Source organism: Scleropages formosus, chromosome 21, assembly GCF_900964775.1.
Source record: "Scleropages formosus chromosome 21, fSclFor1.1, whole genome shotgun sequence".
Lineage (NCBI taxonomy): Eukaryota > Metazoa > Chordata > Actinopteri > Osteoglossiformes > Osteoglossidae > Scleropages > Scleropages formosus.
Window position 1 is genome coordinate 13041208 of NC_041826.1, and position 18954 is coordinate 13060161.

The 18954-nt window shown below is 42.0% G+C and overlaps 1 protein-coding gene across 4 annotated transcripts; it reads right to left on the reverse strand.

The window, feature by feature from the left end:
- On the reverse strand, nucleotides 1–16173 carry LOC108918784 (inosine-5'-monophosphate dehydrogenase 1b-like). Of its 4 annotated transcripts, none has more exons than XM_018726322.2 (16): nucleotides 16090–16173; nucleotides 12797–12895; nucleotides 12637–12711; nucleotides 8610–8658; nucleotides 6810–6911; nucleotides 6585–6659; nucleotides 6256–6462; nucleotides 5976–6063; nucleotides 5636–5835; nucleotides 5115–5205; nucleotides 4797–4892; nucleotides 4510–4653; nucleotides 4219–4363; nucleotides 3978–4121; nucleotides 3683–3766; nucleotides 1–2711 (listed from the first exon to the last, which is right to left on the reverse strand). In XM_018726322.2, the coding sequence occupies exons 2-16, from the start codon at nucleotides 12892–12894 to the stop codon at nucleotides 2690–2692; spliced, it is 1620 nt and encodes a 539-aa protein (XP_018581838.1). In that variant the 5' UTR covers nucleotide 12895; nucleotides 16090–16173; the 3' UTR covers nucleotides 1–2689. The 4 variants fall into 4 exon arrangements, with proteins under 4 accessions (XP_018581838.1, XP_018581839.1, XP_018581837.2 ...); XM_018726323.2 differs by lacking the exon at nucleotides 16090–16173 and adding an exon at nucleotides 14788–15225; XM_018726321.2 differs by lacking the exon at nucleotides 16090–16173 and adding an exon at nucleotides 13550–14744.
- Nucleotides 16174–18954: the final 2781 nt, after the last annotated feature.

The window sequence follows — 18954 nt, forward strand, 5'->3', positions numbered from 1 at the left end:
AGACTTTAAATGAAACTTTATTATCCTTCCAATATTGAACAGTAGGATCAGCTTTAAAGCTTCACTTTATAGGTAGAACATACAGCACTGATACAACGGACCACAAAACTGCCAGCTGCCACAAACAACAGAGGAGGAACCTAATATACTTGACCCATAGTATCTACCTACACAGAAAAGGAAGTTTTTCCATCTTTTTACCATTTGTCAAAATCTACAAATAAAATCCTTCTTGTGCAATTCACTCCCATCTTAAAATTGTGATCCAGCAAGGGAAAAAAAAAATGGCACAGAGGTGAGCTGTAAAAATAATACTGACATGTACTGTTTTATTCCAGTTGGTTTCTGTGGAACTGTGGTTCAACCAGGTGCAGCAGAGATGTAGCACACATCATGGACAATACATCTGGTCAATATCCAAGGCCATGCACTCTACAGAACCTTTACCTTCTTGTGGTTATGGCTATCAACTGAAATGTGTAACCAACATTTGTGCTAGAAAATGGGTAAAATGATTTGGTCAGAAATTGAGACAGGAACCTCCAAGACACTGCCCTGTACCTGTAGTTTCAAAACTAAGTGTAACATTTGATCTACATTGAGAAATTTAATTTTCAGCAGCTTAGGTTTAAAAAAAAAATAAATAAATAAAAAAGCTGATCAAAGTTTGAATGAAACTAGTTGGGATTATGCATTAGTCTACATTTGAAAAACTTCTGCAAATGTAAAACAAACCAGTACGCTGAACTGTACAGGACAAGCTTTTTGAAAATGTTCAAAGGATGAATACTGCTGAGATGAATAGTCAGTTATCTAGAAAAGTAAAAATATTGCTTTTACGTCATCTTTTTGTAAAAAGCCAGGCCTACATCAAGCCTTTTTCTTTTTTTTATATAAACAGAGGCAGCTACATTTTAGAAAGCATGAGAGAGACAGGAAACGTCACTGGTTACTTGAGCACTTTCCAACAGCCCGGAATCCACATGCACATTCTAACACCTTTGTGAGAATATCTTGACTTCACCGCTACAAGGGCACTAAATCTAACCCATGCTTTTAATGTTAATAAAAAGTAGTGTTTAATGATACGTGTTGAGAAATCAACTTGAAAGTCTATTGGAGAAGTGATGGCTCACACAAGATCAAACTGCTTTGTAAGAAGACCTTTTTATGCAGTTTGAAGGATGGCCATGCTGTCAATACATCCCACCAAGATTGTCACATGTGTCTTATTACTGTGCACTTTGAATTCAACAAATTCCAGCCTGAACATCTATTCAGGGACACCAAGCTTTTTCAATTTAAACCCCCCCCACACACACACACACACACACACAATGCCACCTGCAAAGAAAAATAAATGTAGACATGAAAATGAGGGGGTGGCAGACTCATTTCATGCAACAAAACTAATTTTTGGTCTCATCAAGGCATGTCGTTTTCATGAATAAGCAGAGTACATCCACTCAAAAGGTGATGGGCACTATAGATGGGTAAATCCCTTGACTCACAGTTGGGTTCTCCAAAGTATAATGGCAACACAAAAAAAAAACATGTAAGATAAATATGGAAATGTGTAAAGTACCCTTTTTGGAGAAATGTTATGAAATCCCATTGCATGCATTTAGCACCTGGCCTTTGTATTATAGTTTCCAACCCAACACCTAAAGGTTTTAAACTACTTCGAATGATTGAAGCTGACGATTCCAGTTGAAACTTCACTAATGACTGCACCATTATTCACACAGAACGTCTTCACACATAAGGCTCTTGGGTTGAACATATCCCAGATTTAAGGCTAAATGTTTTAAGCTTTTGGTCCCACACATTTTACACCAACTATCAGCATGCTGTACCTGCACTAGGGTGTTGCTTATTGAGCTGGCAAGGGGCTGCACAGTGTAAGCGCACAGGATCATTGCTGAAGTAGTGCACACTCCACATGCCCATTCTCAGCATCCATTCTGGCAATGACATGGGAGGACTGCTGGCAGTGCAGAGCGCAAAAGAAGTCTGTCTACAGCAAGAGAAAGCAGATTTTTGTTTTGGTTTTTACTGCTGGGACTGCTGTGAGCAAGGGGAGGTATCAGGGACCATTCCACCATCTTGTCACATTAACAGGACCATGTAGAGCTTCTCAGGAGTCCAGCACCACATCCCTGATGATCCTGCAACATAGCCAGCAGAAGCTCACCCTTCTTCACCCTGTGTTCTGCAATGTGACTGAATTCGCTGAGAACTAGATATGCTGCCATTTCTCATGGCATTACGTGTGTGTATCCATGGTAAAGTGTGTTTCAAAAACACAAGATTGCCAAGATGCATCAGGTAGCAGGATTAACATTTGTCTTGCATCACTTATGATGCTGGATGTTCTGTGAGGTTTTTTCTTCTTTTTTTTTGGTGAGTGTACAGTCCTTGCTTGGCTGACTAACCACAGAATGGAAGCACCCCTTACAGACTAGGGGCACTTCCTGGCAGGTCTGTGGTAAAAATTTCAAGAGAGAGTGAGCACCTCCAGCACAGAGGAGGGGTGGGGAGATAACAGGAAAGTTACTGAGAGGAAATGGAAGTAGGGTTGAGGGATATTTGTCACATGTATCCGTTGTGTCTGGTCAGAGTTGGAGTTGATATGTTGGGGGCTTGACCTGTCTGCCCAGCCTCTGTCGTATGCACCTGACCTCCAGATTCAGTAGAGCCGTTTCTCATAACTATGGGGGGAAAGGAAAAACGCAATTTTAAATATGAACGTTAGTTGTATCAGAGACTAATTCAAAGACCAACAAAACCACCCTTGTTAGAAAGCACACAGGCTAGACCGGTGCAATAGGAATTAGCTTGGGGGGGAACCCCAAATCCATCTGTTCAGCAGCAGAGGATGAAGCTTGAGCACTACACAGCACACAGTGAAAATACCAAGGGTATTCTATAACTCCAGAACAATCCTCAGTCTCTCCTTTTACCTTGGTTGACCTTTGCCAAAGTTCTCAGTGCTTTTCAAAACAAAAAAAATTTGGGAGTGGGTACAATGTACTATACAGGGGGCTCCGAGTCCCCAGTGAGTACACAACAGCCGAAATGACCTGGTTCCACAGATAAGGCAAAGGAAAAACAAGGACAATTCAGCTCCTGGCTTGTTTGCTACTGCCTGGCACACTAAAATGGAAGGAAGTGAATGGAATAACTTTTGCAAACAATGTAAATGTACCTTTCCAAAAAACACAAAAATTAGTAATAATGCATAAAGATTAAAAAAGACTTCAGAAATAAGGATTTTAAAAATGAGATGCCTATCCAACTAAGCAAAATTCCTCACTTAACCACACATCACCAAAAACTGCATTGTTATTTTAACACACTGGTATACTTACATGGCAAAAAAGAATACCTATGAGTGCATGAGTTTAAAAAAAAAAAAAATAAAAAAAAGGGAACAAAAAAAGATTTAAATCTACATGTCTAATTTAATAAGAGAACATTGCATACACATTCATGCATCTCCCTGGGGATGCCAGTGCCCAAAAACTGTGTCCACATGGAAGCTATAACAGTGTAAAAAGGCACCTGGCTTTCACACTTTCAACAGAGTTAAGAGGCTTTCAGAGAAAATCTGAGTTGTAAGAAAAGCCTGCTGGTGGAGTAATGGTGTTCAATGAAATTTAAATGCTTGGCAAACACTTACGAGTGGAGTCCATGGACACCGCCCTCCACCTGGGCGGACACGGTCCTCTTCTCAAACTTCAGTTCTCCAGAGTACATCATGGAGCTGAATATAGCAGAACCCAAAGTCACACACTGTGGAAACTCTCCTTTGCATATGCATGCACAGAAACATAGACTTCAAAGACCTTAGGTGGCCAACATTACAAGCTTACAGTTCAAAAGAACTCATCCTGCAAAGAGCATCACAAAGCAATCTAGAAACTTCAAGAGTGCATGTGGGGCAGACACAAACAGTCCACCCACAGCATACTCACCGCAAGATGGACAGGCTCTTGGCCCCAATATCCTGGCAGCCGTGCTGGATTCCAGCAATCAGGTAGGGGACAAATTTGTGAATAGAACCCTTGTCCTGGACTGAACCAGACACTCCCTGGGCCACCTTCACCTTGTCCCCCTCACTGTTCGAAGGACAGAGTGGATGTAATTAAGAGCCGTTTGCTCCCTGCCATAACCACCAGCCGACCCATCTTGCAACATCTCATCAACCAAGCTCACCTAAAGTAGCGCTTCTGACTACTGCTGCTCTTCTCCATGGCATCCAAAGAACCCATACCTCGATACTTCTTCAGTCGCACACCATCAGAGAAAAAGTACTCACCAGGAGCTTCTGTGGTGGCAGCCAGCAATGAGCCCATCATCACTGTGGTCAAGAATTAAAACAAAGCATGATCATAGTATGCCCAAGACCTGTGTCCCAAAAGCACACCCATTTGATGAGACTTTGTGAAATACATAGTAATCAGGTTATTTCAGTGGTTTAAGGGTCACAGCAAGTGCTAGAAATACCTGTTGATGCCCCCAGTGCAAGTGCTTTCACCACATGGCCCACAGTCTGGATTCCACCATCTGCGATGACTGGGACACCAAAGCGACGCGCGTACTCTGCTACTTTGTAGACTGATGTACCCTGGGGCCGACCACAAGCCATGACTGAAAAAGATCCCCACCACAAACACACAAAATGAATAATGCTCATTTGCAGTGAAATGAATAATCTCAGATGATCTTTCAAGAAGAGGGTTATCTAACTCAAGTATTTCATGCTTTCTGTAAAACCGAACCACCCTGCTGACCTTCCTGAGTGATACAGATTGAGCCACAGCCCATCCCCACGCGGAGTGCATCTACTCCAGCGTCTATCAGGTTCTTCGCCTGAGCAGCAGTCACCACTGCAGGAGGAAAACACCATGACACATGCTTAACATTCACACACTGCCTATCCTCAATGATGGACCACTCCAAACGGTTTTTAAAAAAAAAAAAAAGTTGTTTTAAGCATAATCTGCAGAGAAAGCATTTTTTTTGTGTCTCTAGAGCAAATTTGGTTATGAAAATATCAAAGCGATACTAGGAAGCAGGCAATCAGATTAAATCCATACAAAAATACTCACCATTGCCTCCAACCACCTGAAGCTCTGGATACTTCTGTTTAATGTAGTTAATCATGTTAATCTGGTAGACAGAGTTTCCTTGTGAGGAGTCCTGTTTAAACAGGAAAACATAGACCTTGTCAGTGCAAATGCAATACACACACCTATGAATTACTCATAATGACTCGCCCACAGGGTCACAAAAATCCAGAGCCTACGCCAGAAGCATAGGGTACGAGGAAGGGTACGCTCTGGACAAGATGCCAGTCCGCCACTCATTCACACTACAGGCAATTTAGAGTGGTCAATCCACGTGAAACACATTTTAGGACTGTAGAAGGAAACCCACACAAAGCTAAGCCAAATTCAAATCCACAGCCTAGGATGTGTGAGGCACCAGTGCCACCTGTTGCACCACTACACCTGGTTATTCTAAACAATAAAACTCCTGAAATACACAGTAGTCATAACTGGGTTTTGTTCCGTTTCTGCCGCATCAATGAGAATCGCCACCAAATAAGTGCAAGGTACTCAAAACGCACCAGAACGACTACGTCCACTCCAGCCTGCATGAGCAGATCCAGCCGGTATTTGTCATCCTCCCGAGTACCAATAGCAGCTCCACAGAGCAGCTGCTTGCGCGAATCCTTGGAAGCCAGTGGGTAGTCACGGTTTTTCTTCAGGTCCGTGCGGGCAATGATAGCCACCAGCTCATCATTGTCATTGACAATGGGAAGCTTCCCTAATCCAAGGGAGATAAGAAAAACAAAAAGTGCTTTCTTCTTTTGTATAGCAAATTAACTAAATTCCCAGCATACAAGAAAAAGCAGTTTTCCTTGGGCATCCTTTCACAATCAGAACAGAGTGGCAAACCAGCATTACCTTTTTTACTGCGCTGCAAAATGTCATTGGCTTCTTTCAGGGTGACCCCAGCAGGTGCAACAACCAAATCCTCCCTTTTGGTCATTGTCTACAAAGCATCAAAATTAGAAACGCATACAAATCTAACCAGCAATATAAAAAAAGAAAAAAAATACACAATTTAAATAAAACTACAGCACATACAAAACACAGAATCTGTTGTACGTGCAAAGCTTAAATGCTGAAGGAGATATGACTGCAGCCCAGCAGTAGACACACTTGCTACACCAGCCATACATACCTCCTCTAGCGGTCTGCTGTAGTCCTTCTCGGTGAGGAAGTCTATGTCCCTGGAGGTGACAATGCCCACCAGTTTGCTACCCATCTTGCCCGTCTCTGTGATGGGGATGCCAGAGAAGCCGTGACGGACCTTGGCCTCAAAAACATCGCCCACAGTGTGGCGAGGGCTCATTACCACCGGGTCCGTAATAAAGCCCTGTTCAAATTTCTGAGCCACAAACAAAAGGAGAGTCAGAGTGGATCAGTGCTGAAAGGCTCCTGCTGCTCAGAAGCCATTTGCATGTGATGCACTCTAGACAGCACTATCATGAGCTACCGATGGGCTCTTACCTTGACTCTGCGCACCTCGTTCGCCTGAAATTCTGGTGTGCAGTTGTGATGAATGATCCCAATCCCACCCATGAGCTACAAACAAATCAAACAAGACCATGCTGCCCATAACTACTTTAACATTTCACAATCAATCATGAGAGCTTAATGGAAGAATAAACTGTTTTCTACAAACTGAAACGCATCTATAAGCTACTGAGGTAACGATGTAGTCATGGTACACACTGCCATGGCGATGGCCATCGAAGACTCCGTCACTGTATCCATGGGTGAGGAGATCAAAGGGGTCTTAAGAGAAATTTTCCTGGTCAGAGCAGAGGTCAAATCCTAAAATCAGAGAGGAGACACACACAAAAAAAGTTCTCTCAAGGCAGACAGTCTATTACAGAAGAGTGAAGTCTGCATGTGAACACAGACATTGTTACTGGGACTTGCCCACAAAAAGTGTAGCTCTAATACACATTACAGCAGGAACAAAGCACTATCATCATCTTTCCAACTCAGTCAACACATCATAGATGTATTCAATGGGCACATCCACTTTCGCACCGTGTCATTAATATCATTGACAAACGCTAATGTTTTTGCTTTTATGAGAGATTGCAAGCGTGTGCTACACAGTATAAATAAGCTGTGCAGCATATGCAAATCTTAAAACTCATACACAAACATTAACTGGCACCTGTGCTACTTGTAATTAAGAAGGAAGCTCAATCAAGTTCATATTTACTGAGTGTCAACCAGTTACTGCCAAAACTGCAGAGACAAGATAGGGTGCCAACAGAAGTTGATCCTGACATACCATTTCAGATGTTAAAGAGGAAAAAAAAAAACAACTTTCCTAAATGCTCACCTTAAATCCTATCACATTTAGAGCTGCTTAAAACTAACCACTCAGTTTTGAGTTGAAATGACTGCCAGTGCAGCTCATCATATGTAGCACCTAGAAGCTACAAGTGAAGATCTAGAAGCACTATTAATTTTCCACTTAAAAAGCCAACAGTCCTCAGACTGCAATGGTCAGACCCACAGATTCATCATCTTGTTCCCAGATTCCATGATGATAATGGCCCCATACACAGGATGGAGTCAAATGCCTTCCATAGTCTCCCTAGTCAACAAATCTAATTACTACTGAACTTTTCTGGGAATTCCTGGAGCACAGAATATGAATCAGACTTCACATCTTTCATTGTTTAAAGAATTGGAAGCTTGTTTCTTGAACAGTGGTATAATATCCTACTATTCAGAGTTCAGGATTTGCATAACAGTATTCCACTAAAGGTTGAAACTATTCTAAAGGAAAAGGGTGGTCCTACTCCTTATTTGATCCTCAGTGTATTGTATTATAAGGTATTTCTCATTTTGTCCACCCCCTATAGATTTTAGAACTACTGTACTTTTACTGTATTTTATTCCTCTGCCCTCCCCACCAAAAGCATACAAAACTGCAAAGCCTTGTTGCAAACATTCAGTTTACAAAATTTTCAAAAACAAACCTTTCTAATTATATTTTTAAATACAATTTCTTCATTGGTTTATTTCCTGAAATTTCTGTTAGAGCAAAAGTGGCCAACAGTTTCAATTTCTGCCATTAGGGGCAGCAAAATGGTTAGAATTGAAACAAGCTGTGGAGGGAGAAAAAAGGTATCACACAATTTCTCCAACCTATCTGTCAGCAGATTTTCTTTTATTGCTACATCCAGAATCTATCTGGCACCGGGAAAGCATTTGGATGCCAGCTTATTAATTTATATTTACTACATCAGTATAACACTGCCAAAATGCCATTAACCATTTCAAAAAATAGGTTAGTACTGACCAACTGTGTACTATATCCGTTAAAGGAATAGTTACAGACTCAGACTGCCAACAAGTCAGGTGTGTTCGCAATGGAAGACAACCTGTGAGCACACCTTCAAAGAACCATGTGACCAAACATTTATCACACATATCCATTTATGGTGCGTGGTATTTGCTGTGTGATGCGGTACTGTACACAACATCCACTAGGAGGTGACTCACCACTTCATCAGAGGTGAAATCGATGAATCCAGGTAGAATCAGGAAATCACTAAGAACACAGGGAATAAAAAGTGAAGTAAGCATTTAACCACAAATAAAAACCTATAGAGATAACAGAAAGGAGTTCATGTGGTAAAATTAAAACTGCCCAAGACGGAACATGTCACATCATGCCACAGGTACAGAAAGCACTGAAGACCGACCTGGAAAAGCACATGGCATACTCTACCCTTCAGGAAGCAAGTGACATTGTGTACATACTTTATACTGTCAAGCAAAGAGGGAACCCTGATTTCACAATTGGATGTGAAAGTCCCTTTGTATGTGGGAAAGATATTTTAGGGCCCTAAATTTACAATGTATGCAACAATCTGGAAAAAAAGCAATCTTGTTGAAAAATGCAACATGCTGGCAAGAACAAAAAGGTTAAAAAAAAAAAAAAAAAAAAAAACTGCACCCATAAAGTGACTAACAGGACACCAGTGTGCTGCCAAGGTCAACACAGCAGTATAGCAGGATACAAGACACGTGAGGAACCAGTCGGTCCAGTGAGCAGCGCTCTGGTCAGCTAAACAGATTAAGTTATATAGTGATGGCCCATAAAGGTGGCAAGATATGTAGGGAGGGAAGTCGGTCCACTTGAAACTTCTAAACGTGATACCTATACACCATTCACAGGAGCTGCTTGGCACAATATGCATTTGTCACTAGCGGGATGAGGTATCACTCAAACGTAGCCAACGCCACACACTACATGCATGTGCAAAGCAGCAACAGATGCCTTCAGATGACAGATTGGCCTGGAAGTGAGAGCTGGCTCATCAGCAACTCTTAAAAGCTGTTAGAAAGCTCTACAGCCAAATGCTGCAACCCATCTGCTAATGCTATTATTCACCTCTAATTCTCTGCCACAGCAATAATATTTACTGCCCCCAGAATATTAGCTGCAGTAACTGGTCAGTGGTACTATTCATTTCATAAATTTAAACGCGAAAAAACAACTGCAACAAGCAGCTGTTGACTTGCTTTCATTTTTAATGTGTAGAATTCTCATTTCCCAGTGGGGTGTTTTCTCAAGTGCCCTCCCTGCATTTCAAAAAGAACTCCATGCCTCTTCCACGATTCTGTATTTCTTCCCTGCGGGGGATACACCCAGCTAAAAACAGTGAGCAAAAGTCTATCAGCTTGTGCATTACATTGCAGAGTACCAAACGTTGTACTGGAGAACCTGGCACCCATACAGGAGGCGATGCAACACAGGGCACAACACGTCTTGTCCTCACACAGTGGTCTTCCAGCCAGCAGGAGTACATTTTGATAGCAATTAAGAATCCAGAGCCTTTTTCTTTGCTCTGACAGCAAGCCAGTTGGAACAGTCCTGTAGGCTAACGAGATGAAGAAGCGTTTTTGTTATGCAAAATGCAAGACTGTGATCAAGCTGATTTATCCAGCATTACTTTATACAGTAAGTGTTCTAGAGGCACTAGAAAACAAAAACATGACTCCTTCAGTACATGGAATATGAAGTATCTACCATCATTAGCCAGCAGCTAATGCTCCACAAGCCAGTGTGAATTGACAAAAAACTTATTCAACCAGAAAGGTGACCACTGGAACCATAGCAAAACTACTGTTGGGGTAATAACTTACCAACAGGGCAGTATTTACACTAAAACTGAAAACAAGCCTTGCCTTCTTTCTAAATTTTGAATCATTGTGTACATTGAGATTTAGTGAATGACAAGTGTGATTTGACACAGTGGAGTTGAACAAGGACAAATATCAGTTCCACCCATGATGCATGTGAGAGAAGAAGGCAGGAAGGGGAAGGGGGGTGAGATATCCGCTGGGTTTCTATGGCTACCACCTGAGAGTTACTATGCAGCAAAGATCATCCACAATGTCACATCAAGATGTGTGGAAAGGCCTTGATTTGGACACAGGAAAACTGCATGTGGAGAACAGACTGAGTTCCCATGGCAAAACATCTGTAGCATGAACTACAGCAATTAAAAATATTCACCCCCCAGATCACTTGCATGCAGTCTATGTGTTTCAAGCAACTGTACGATAAATAAAGGTCAAACTGCTGGTGAGTGAGTTTCCTGACAAAAAAAAGAGCACGAAGACAGAGGAGCACTTCAAACAACTCTGTGGCAACATTTGCATTCAGGGGACAAATTTCCTTGCCACTGAATATCCCTTGGAGTACAGTTAAGTCAATCATTTAACAAATGTAAAGAAAATGGCACAGCTCTAAACCTGCCTGGAGGAGGCCAAGTGAAAAAGCGAGTGAGTGTGCAAGGAGGGCACTTCAGAGGGAGGACGCCAAGTGACAAGAGGCAATTCTGAAGGAGTGAGAAGCTTCCCTGGCTGAGATGGGAGAGACTATGCACACAAGTGCTGCCTGGGTGCTTCACTAGTTGCAGCTTTATGAGAATGCCAGAGAAAACTCTTGGGGGGGGGAATCTCACATAACATCTCTGCTAAAAGTTTGCCAGAAGCATGCAGGACAGACAAATCAATTGGAAGAAGGTCCTATGGTCTGAAGAGACCAAAACTGAGCTTTCTGGTTATCATACTAAACACTATGTTTGGAATAAGCCAAATGCCACACATCAAAAACACACCATCTGTACAGTCATGCATGGCGGTGGCAGCATCATGATGTTGGGGTGCTTCTCTGGCACTAATTTACAGGCACTCACTATTGAAGGCAAAGAGAGAAACCTGCAGGAATATGCCTGAAACTGACTGCACAATCTGTATAAAAACACTGCTTTAAATATTACCAGTGCCCTTGGAAGTGCCCAAATAGCAGGCTCACTGAATTCAAAATCCTACACACATTTCGTAACCAACATACAAAACATGTTACGTATTCAAGAGCTCCCCCCAACAACACAATGACATTATTTCACGAGTGTTTACACGTTTAATATGAAATGTAAGCAAATACGATTAGTTATCTGATTACTTGTCTGCACAAGTCATGTCTTTCACATGGACAAAATAACTATCAGTGTTTCCTGAGGACTTGAAACAAGATGCTTTCCAGAAGACATCTGTTGAATGGAGCAAACAAGTAAGTAAAGAAGCTGGGGCAGGGATTCCCTTTTCACAGACTCACATGAGAGCACCACAAGTTACTCATGTGAAGGGCATACTCTCTCAGTGCTAACTGGATACAAACCTCCACAACAATTAACATTCAGCAATATGCTGCACCCCAGGGCCCTGTGTTGGAAAAAAAGAGTGCTTGTCAAAGGTCCATTGACAGTCATCATACAGGATTCTATTGTCCGAGTACTTGCATCAACATGCTTTTCCAGAACACAACAACTCAGTTCACTAGAGTAAATAAGCAGGCACTTCATTCTTCCATTAAGTCACAGAGGGCTCTTGTCCACGTTTTTCATCTGAATTTAACCGGGAAGATTTTTTTTTTTTTTTTTTTTTTTTGCAGCAAAGGCAAAAAAAAAAGTGAGTATAAAATATTCACTTGCACAGTCACTGAACAACATCCCAAATCACAATGTAATTGTAGCAGCAAGTCTAAAATGGAACTACACATAACAATGAATATGAAGGCATGAGACCTGTATACCCAAGACTTATGACTGGGGGGAAAAAAAAGGAGATGCAGACAATTACTGGCAGTTTTTGGACAGAGAGCAGCTGGATTCAAGGGTCATAACAGCTGTGGGTTATGAGCCCATCTGGCCCAATAGTGAAGCAGAGATGCAGGAAAAAAAGGACATAAGACTTCATTCAGAAGATGTGAGATTCCAAATGTTTCGGTGACAGATGGAGCCACAGTCTGTGGTAGTTTCATTAAATGTGAACTTTTAAATAAAAAAATAAAAAAAAACTCCCATTATTGCAATCTGATTATTTACTCTACCAAAAAGAATGACTGCCACCGTTTATAATTTAGGAAAATGACGCAAGAACAATTTGCGTCCCTTTTTTGCCCATTCTGTTGGAGAGAGACTATAGCGAGGAATGGAATCAATGGATTACTCACTTGTAAGTCACTCCATCCTCTTTAGAGAAAAGCTGCTCGCCTGTGAGTCCATCAGCATCAAACTGATGAGCTGATCTGCCGATTCAAAACGCGTTTTCCCCATTACAAGCTCTGGCACATGCAGTAACGGACTGAAAGGCCGAGCAAAAATTTTACTTACTTGTAAGTCAGGCCATCTCCAATGGAGAACAGCTGCTGAGCAGTGAGTCCATCATCTGGGACATAACCTGTGCCTCCACTAATCAGATAATCTGCCATGCTGCAAGGACAGGAGGGGGACAAATCAATGCCAGTGAATTTAAAAAAAAAAAAAAAAAAAAAAAAAGTGTAATCAGTGACATTAACCTCCACTAGGAGCCTCACTCATTCTACAATACCTGATACTCAGTCTTTAACATTACTGTTCACATGCTGCAAAGCGCAGTAATTTGACATGGACAACCACATGGACTTACTGAGCTGCTTGGCCCGCATTACATTATTGCTATGTTCATTAGGAACCAATTCAGACTGCATTATTCCTGCGTTCCACCAACAATTTGGATGACCTTATTCGTTAAACTCTGCGTACACATCACAGGTATAGGACAAATCCCCCTAGGACAATACTCCATTTGGACAAATGATTAACGAAATTTTTATTCTTCCGATTATTTGTAGTTTATGAACATTTCTATGAATTGTAAAATACTACATTTATTTTATAATGAGACTACAATAAGGAAGGCATTATACGTATTGTAGCATACATTAATACTTGCATTATGAACTTGTAGCTCACAATTTCACAGCAAAATTTGTACAATCATAAAAAAGCATAAAAGATCATAGCGCATCTTTGAAAACTAAAAAAAAAACAATATTAAAAATATCATTTAGTGTTAAGGTTTATTTAAGTGTCATTTACTACCACCTGATGCTGTGTCCTACGCCATTCAGAAATTCCTCCAAGGTCTTCCTCTCACTGACATAGTCCAGACACAAGTTCTTCAATTGCTGTTGATCCTTTATGGCACATTTGACTCGTTTTGTTGGAGGCTCACCACAAGAATTCTTAAATAGGGCTGCTGATTCAACAGCTTGATCCTTTCTAATACCTTCGATGGCCTTCCATATGGTTGGGTGGTCATGCCCCACAAGCCCATGAAAAGCAAAATTCCAACTCTCACATATGTTGTTGGTGGGACCCTCATCACCAATGGTTGCCTGATGGACATTCCATAACTGTGGTGGAAGCAGGGGAGGAATTCTTCTCATGCACACTGGAGGAAGTATTCCATCAGGAAGAGCTGGTGGCTGGATGCGACGACAAGTGCCAAACACATACATGCTACTGAAATGCTCCACTAAGCCCTCCAGTCCTTCAGTATCAGGTGTATTCTCCATCAGATAATCCATTCCTTTGGCCACATCGTCTATAGGTAAAAAAGCCAGTCCAGCCAACATTCCACAAAAATGTTTCACGCGATTATCACTCCTGTATGCAGTAGTCAGTCCTAAACTTTGCACCTTTCTCCATGTACTTTGGGTCAGATGACAGAAACAACCACAAGATGAAACATTTGGTCCCAAAACTGTAGAAACAGCATTGATCATTGCAAGTTCAAAATCGGTCATCACACTTGTGGGATGTGGATTGAATCCCAGATGACCACACTTATGCAAGACTGCCCTGAGGAGTTCTTCATAGACTGACTGTGACTTTGCGGATAGAAACGCATACAGACATGTTACAGCAGTTAGCCCAAGGGGAGCTCGGATGACGTATAACTGCTGGAACAGTCTTGGAGCCGTTGCAGAAGTCCCATCCATAAACCATGTGGTACTGCGAGCTAAATGTTCAAGTGCCTGGTTGGTTGCAAACACTATAATTCTCTCTGCTGACTCAGGTCCATTATCATAAATGAGGAAATTCTGGTATTCTGGAGCTCCTGTAGTTTTCCATTCACCATTGATATGCTCCAATTCTCGCAATGATGTTGGCTCTTTTGGCAGTGCGCCTTTCTGTAGACGTCTAACGTTACGCTTCAAGGAATCGAGTCTACCAATGGCACAACGAACTTCAAGCTGTTGTTGACACATGACATCGGCAACAATATGTGCAGGTCTGACCCTGTTGGTCAAAGCAACTGTTTTTATGGTGTTCTTTACCTTGGCTGCTTCAATCTTGTTAGGATCTGGGTCGTGGTTATGCTCAGTCACAGAAACTAGTTGCTTCACCTCCAAATCTGTAATAGCGCAACCTTTGCAAGAAAAAGCATTCCTTTGAGAACATTCCCAACGTATTCGTGTATTATTTGAGCTCTTCTTAGTGTATAAGTAGCCTTCTGTACACAATTTAGGGCCTCCTTTATTGTTCTTGATGATCTCCATAGTGGCTGAAGTAGAACTGATGCCTCCGATTAGATCCAACACCTTTATACACACACCTGATTCGACCTCCTTAGCAACTCTCTGTGGTGGCCAGAGCACATCAGACCATTGTTGGTAAACTACTCAGGTAGACAAAACAATGATCAGGTGAAATGAACCAACACAGAGAAAGATGATTTTTTTTAAAGGATTACGTCAGTATTAAATTACTTAATTTATATTTTTCTTCCAATTATATGGTATTAAATGGCATTAAAGGGCAAAAACAGGAAAAAAAAAAACAAGGGTTTTTGTCTATTTTTTTTTAAAAAAAAATGAAGTTTTTTCCTATTTTACACTTCTTTGTCCTACTTTGCGTTTCAAAACGGGGGGTTTTGTCCTAGGGGGTTTTGACCCCACACATCACGTGGTCCAGAGCCAATCAGCGGCCGCGGGTATTTTGAGCTCTTCATTTATGACCCAGTGAACCAGCGAACCAGCATAGCCTTCCTAATAAAAACGCAATCCTACAAAAACTTTCAGAAAACTGCGGTCGGGTCTGTGCTACTCGTGAGGAATCGGAATACAGCACGACGAGGCCCTGAGTTTGGCGGTGGGGGGTCTGCTACTACCCGCACGGGTACAGATGTATATCGGTTATTGTTCTTCGACCCTAGTACATAAGCAGTATTAAATGTAATGAAATTTCCTAGCGCCAGAACATTACGCACCTACTACTACTTACAGAGTCTGAACGCTCACGCGATTATTAGTTACTAGTAATGTAAAAACGTGGGGGGAAAACATAGAATAGCAGATGTGCAATCCCCTTCCCGGATTACAGACAAAACAGGCGAAAAACACGAAGATCAACGTTCACATGCAGCCTCGAACAGTGTCGCAATCGTGACAAAGCAGACAGCGTTACAGGAAAATTAACAGTTTAATTAATGCCGTGAGATGATCATCATCATTGCTGGATACTAACTAATACTGCTATCTATGCTCCTTCACATGCAGCCTGTACGCTCGCTTTCGGAATTCAACTTGCTGAGAATTCAGCGCGAAAAATCAACAAAAAGACGCTCTACCCATACGCACATGTTCGCCACCCGTGAGCCCAGTTTCCGCCCCTGTTGTGCCACCTGTCCAATCCTTCCAACCACCAAGTTAGAAGCGCTGCTGCACGGGGGTTAAAAAGGAACGCATAAAATTTACGTCACATCCGCCGCTTCAAGGGTAGCGAGAAACGTAACGTGTACGTATTACGTGATGACGTAAACTACAACTGGACGCTCCGGTGTGTTTCGGAAGAAGAAAGTAGCTACCACGGCTCAATCAGTACGCAGTCTGCGTGGTTATTACTACACGAAACAAACTGTAGCAAGAGTTCAAGATTCAGGTGCTCTCCTTTTTGGTTTGTTCATTAGTAACCATAGCTGAGGTTGATTTTGTGAGCCATTCCCACATTTCCCCCCTCTTCACTACTGTGCAGAGTCAGAGTCAGACCTACTGAATTATTCAGTTGCTCTAAAAATAAAAAATCCACACCTGTAATCACTGTGAATTAAATGCTTAGTGTATTCTCCTTTTTTCACAGAATATATTCATGTAAAAGTCGATTAACTAATATACACTTCTGTTATGCATAGGGCTGAAATGTACCATAGGCTATGGCATAGCGGTTAGGCTGTCTTCTTGCGGTGTGATTTCTCTGGGTTCAAATCTGCTCCTGCTATTGTACATTTGGGTGAGAATACCCTACTGTAGGGGTGCAGTGGGTTGGACCAGGTCCTGCTCTCTGGTGGGTCTGGGGTTCAAGTCCCGCGTGGGGTGCCTTGCAATGGACTGGCGTCCCATCCTGGGTGTGTCCCCTCCCCCTCCTGCCTTGCGCCCTGTGTTACCGGTTAGGCCCCGGTTCCCCACGACCCCGTGTGGGACAAGTGGTTCCGAAAGTGTGTGTGTGTGTGTGTGTGTGTGTGTGTACCCTACCGTATAAATGGGTAAATCATTGCGAAGCTGATAAGTGTAAGTCTCCTTGAGCAAAGGAGTCAACTAAATCAAGGTTACAACAATGATGTGTACATACTAGTACATGTCTAGGTTCAAGAAGTTTGTCTTTAAATCCTTGACTTTACCTCACAATATAGGTGTGAGTCAAAGGGTATATCACCATTACAGTGCACTCTGCACACCTTAACATGACAGGTCACAAAGTTCTCCTCTTCGTCTTTATTTACTGACATCAGCTTATAGCAGAGAGAGGGAAGACAGCACTGTTACAATTAGCAGAGGAAGCAGGATGTTTGACTCCCTTCAAAAACTGTGTCATGTTAGAAAACTGTTTTATTGATGATGTAGCGTAAGTAGGCCGAGCTGTGTTCATACTACAGAAAAAAAACACCAGTCTGATTTTAAACCCAGGAGTAGTAGGAAACTAAGGAGGAGAGTTGTGTAAGATATGTGAACATCCAAGTTTGCTGTGGACAATAAAGACTTCATTGTGAATAGGGTCACATCGAAAAAAATCCTTCTCAAATCACACAAGGGGAATGCTGGTTGTAGTCACCACAGTAGCAGCTAAAGAGCGCAGAGAGGATATTATGAAAAACATGCTTGACTGCTGTCTGGCAAACATGTTATCAGGAGGGGCCCTGGCCCGATGAGCACTGCTGCCAGAGATAACGGACAGCGGGTGTGTTATTGATGTCTGGGGAAACTATTAAAGAGGCCCCTTAAATTGCTCAACTTCAATGACTGCTTCAGTTCTAATTGACAAACAGAAGTAGGCTATGGCTCTGCTGAGCTGTATAAGCTATGCTTTCTAGATGCAGAAGGAAGCATTGCAGTTGAGGATGCTGACTTGCAGCCTTGAGAATGCTACTTAAAATATTTTGTGTTAAGTACTTAACCTGAACTCTCACACACACACTTTCAGAACCGCTTGTCCCATACGGGGTTGCGGGGAACCGGAGCCTACCCGGCAACACAGGGCGCAAGGCCGGAGGGGGAGGAGACACACCGAGGACGGGACGCCAGTCAATCGCAAGGCACCCCAAGCAGGACTCGAACCCCAGACCCACCGGAAAGCAGGACCTGGTCCAACCCACTGCGCCACCGCACCCCCTACTTAACCTGAACTGCACTTGAAAAATGTCTTTTTAAAATTGTGCCGAAAATTAAAGCATTGGCTAGCTAACATAAATAAGTAATTTGTCCTCCATGCATATTTGTTCTGCATACTGTCTCATCCCTGAAAGTTCTACTAAGCATGAGCCTCAATCTGTGTAACTGAACTTGTTGAAACATTGTGCTAAAAATACCATACTGAACCAAAGTGAACACAAAATATTTTTACTCAAGTGATGTGATCATGCCAGTTACATAGAGCAGTTGTTCAATTTTTTTCTCTAAATTGTCAGAGGACAGCTGCTGCATGTACACATGTGCACAGCTGCTTTAATTAGCTTTAGTAGTTTTAATTACAAGGACAATAACAAAAGGCTTTAAAAAATATCTGTTGTTTATTATTTTCATTTTGAATGTTGTGTTTCCCTGTGATATATTTTTCTTTATCTTCTCTCAGAGACTGTTCAGTGAACCTTGGGAATATGTTACATTATGGTGACATGCACTAGGGTGCTACTTGGCCTTTAGTAAAACGCAGACTGTACTTTTAAGTAAATAATAGAGCATTTTGATCATTTTTACCAAACCTGACGGCAGCTTTGGCATGAATAAAATTGACAAGAAGACCTAGCAATTCAACAAAGGCAAATATTACATATATTATTATTACATATATTGCATATTACCCATGAGGGTTTCTTTCTGTCCAGCTGCACAGCAAACTTCCCTAGTGATGAACACCCCCACTGCTTCTTTCCATAGCATGCATGACCTGACCCTTCAGGCTGGGAGACAAAACACTTTGGCTGCTAACACCTGCAGGTTCACAGGCAGACA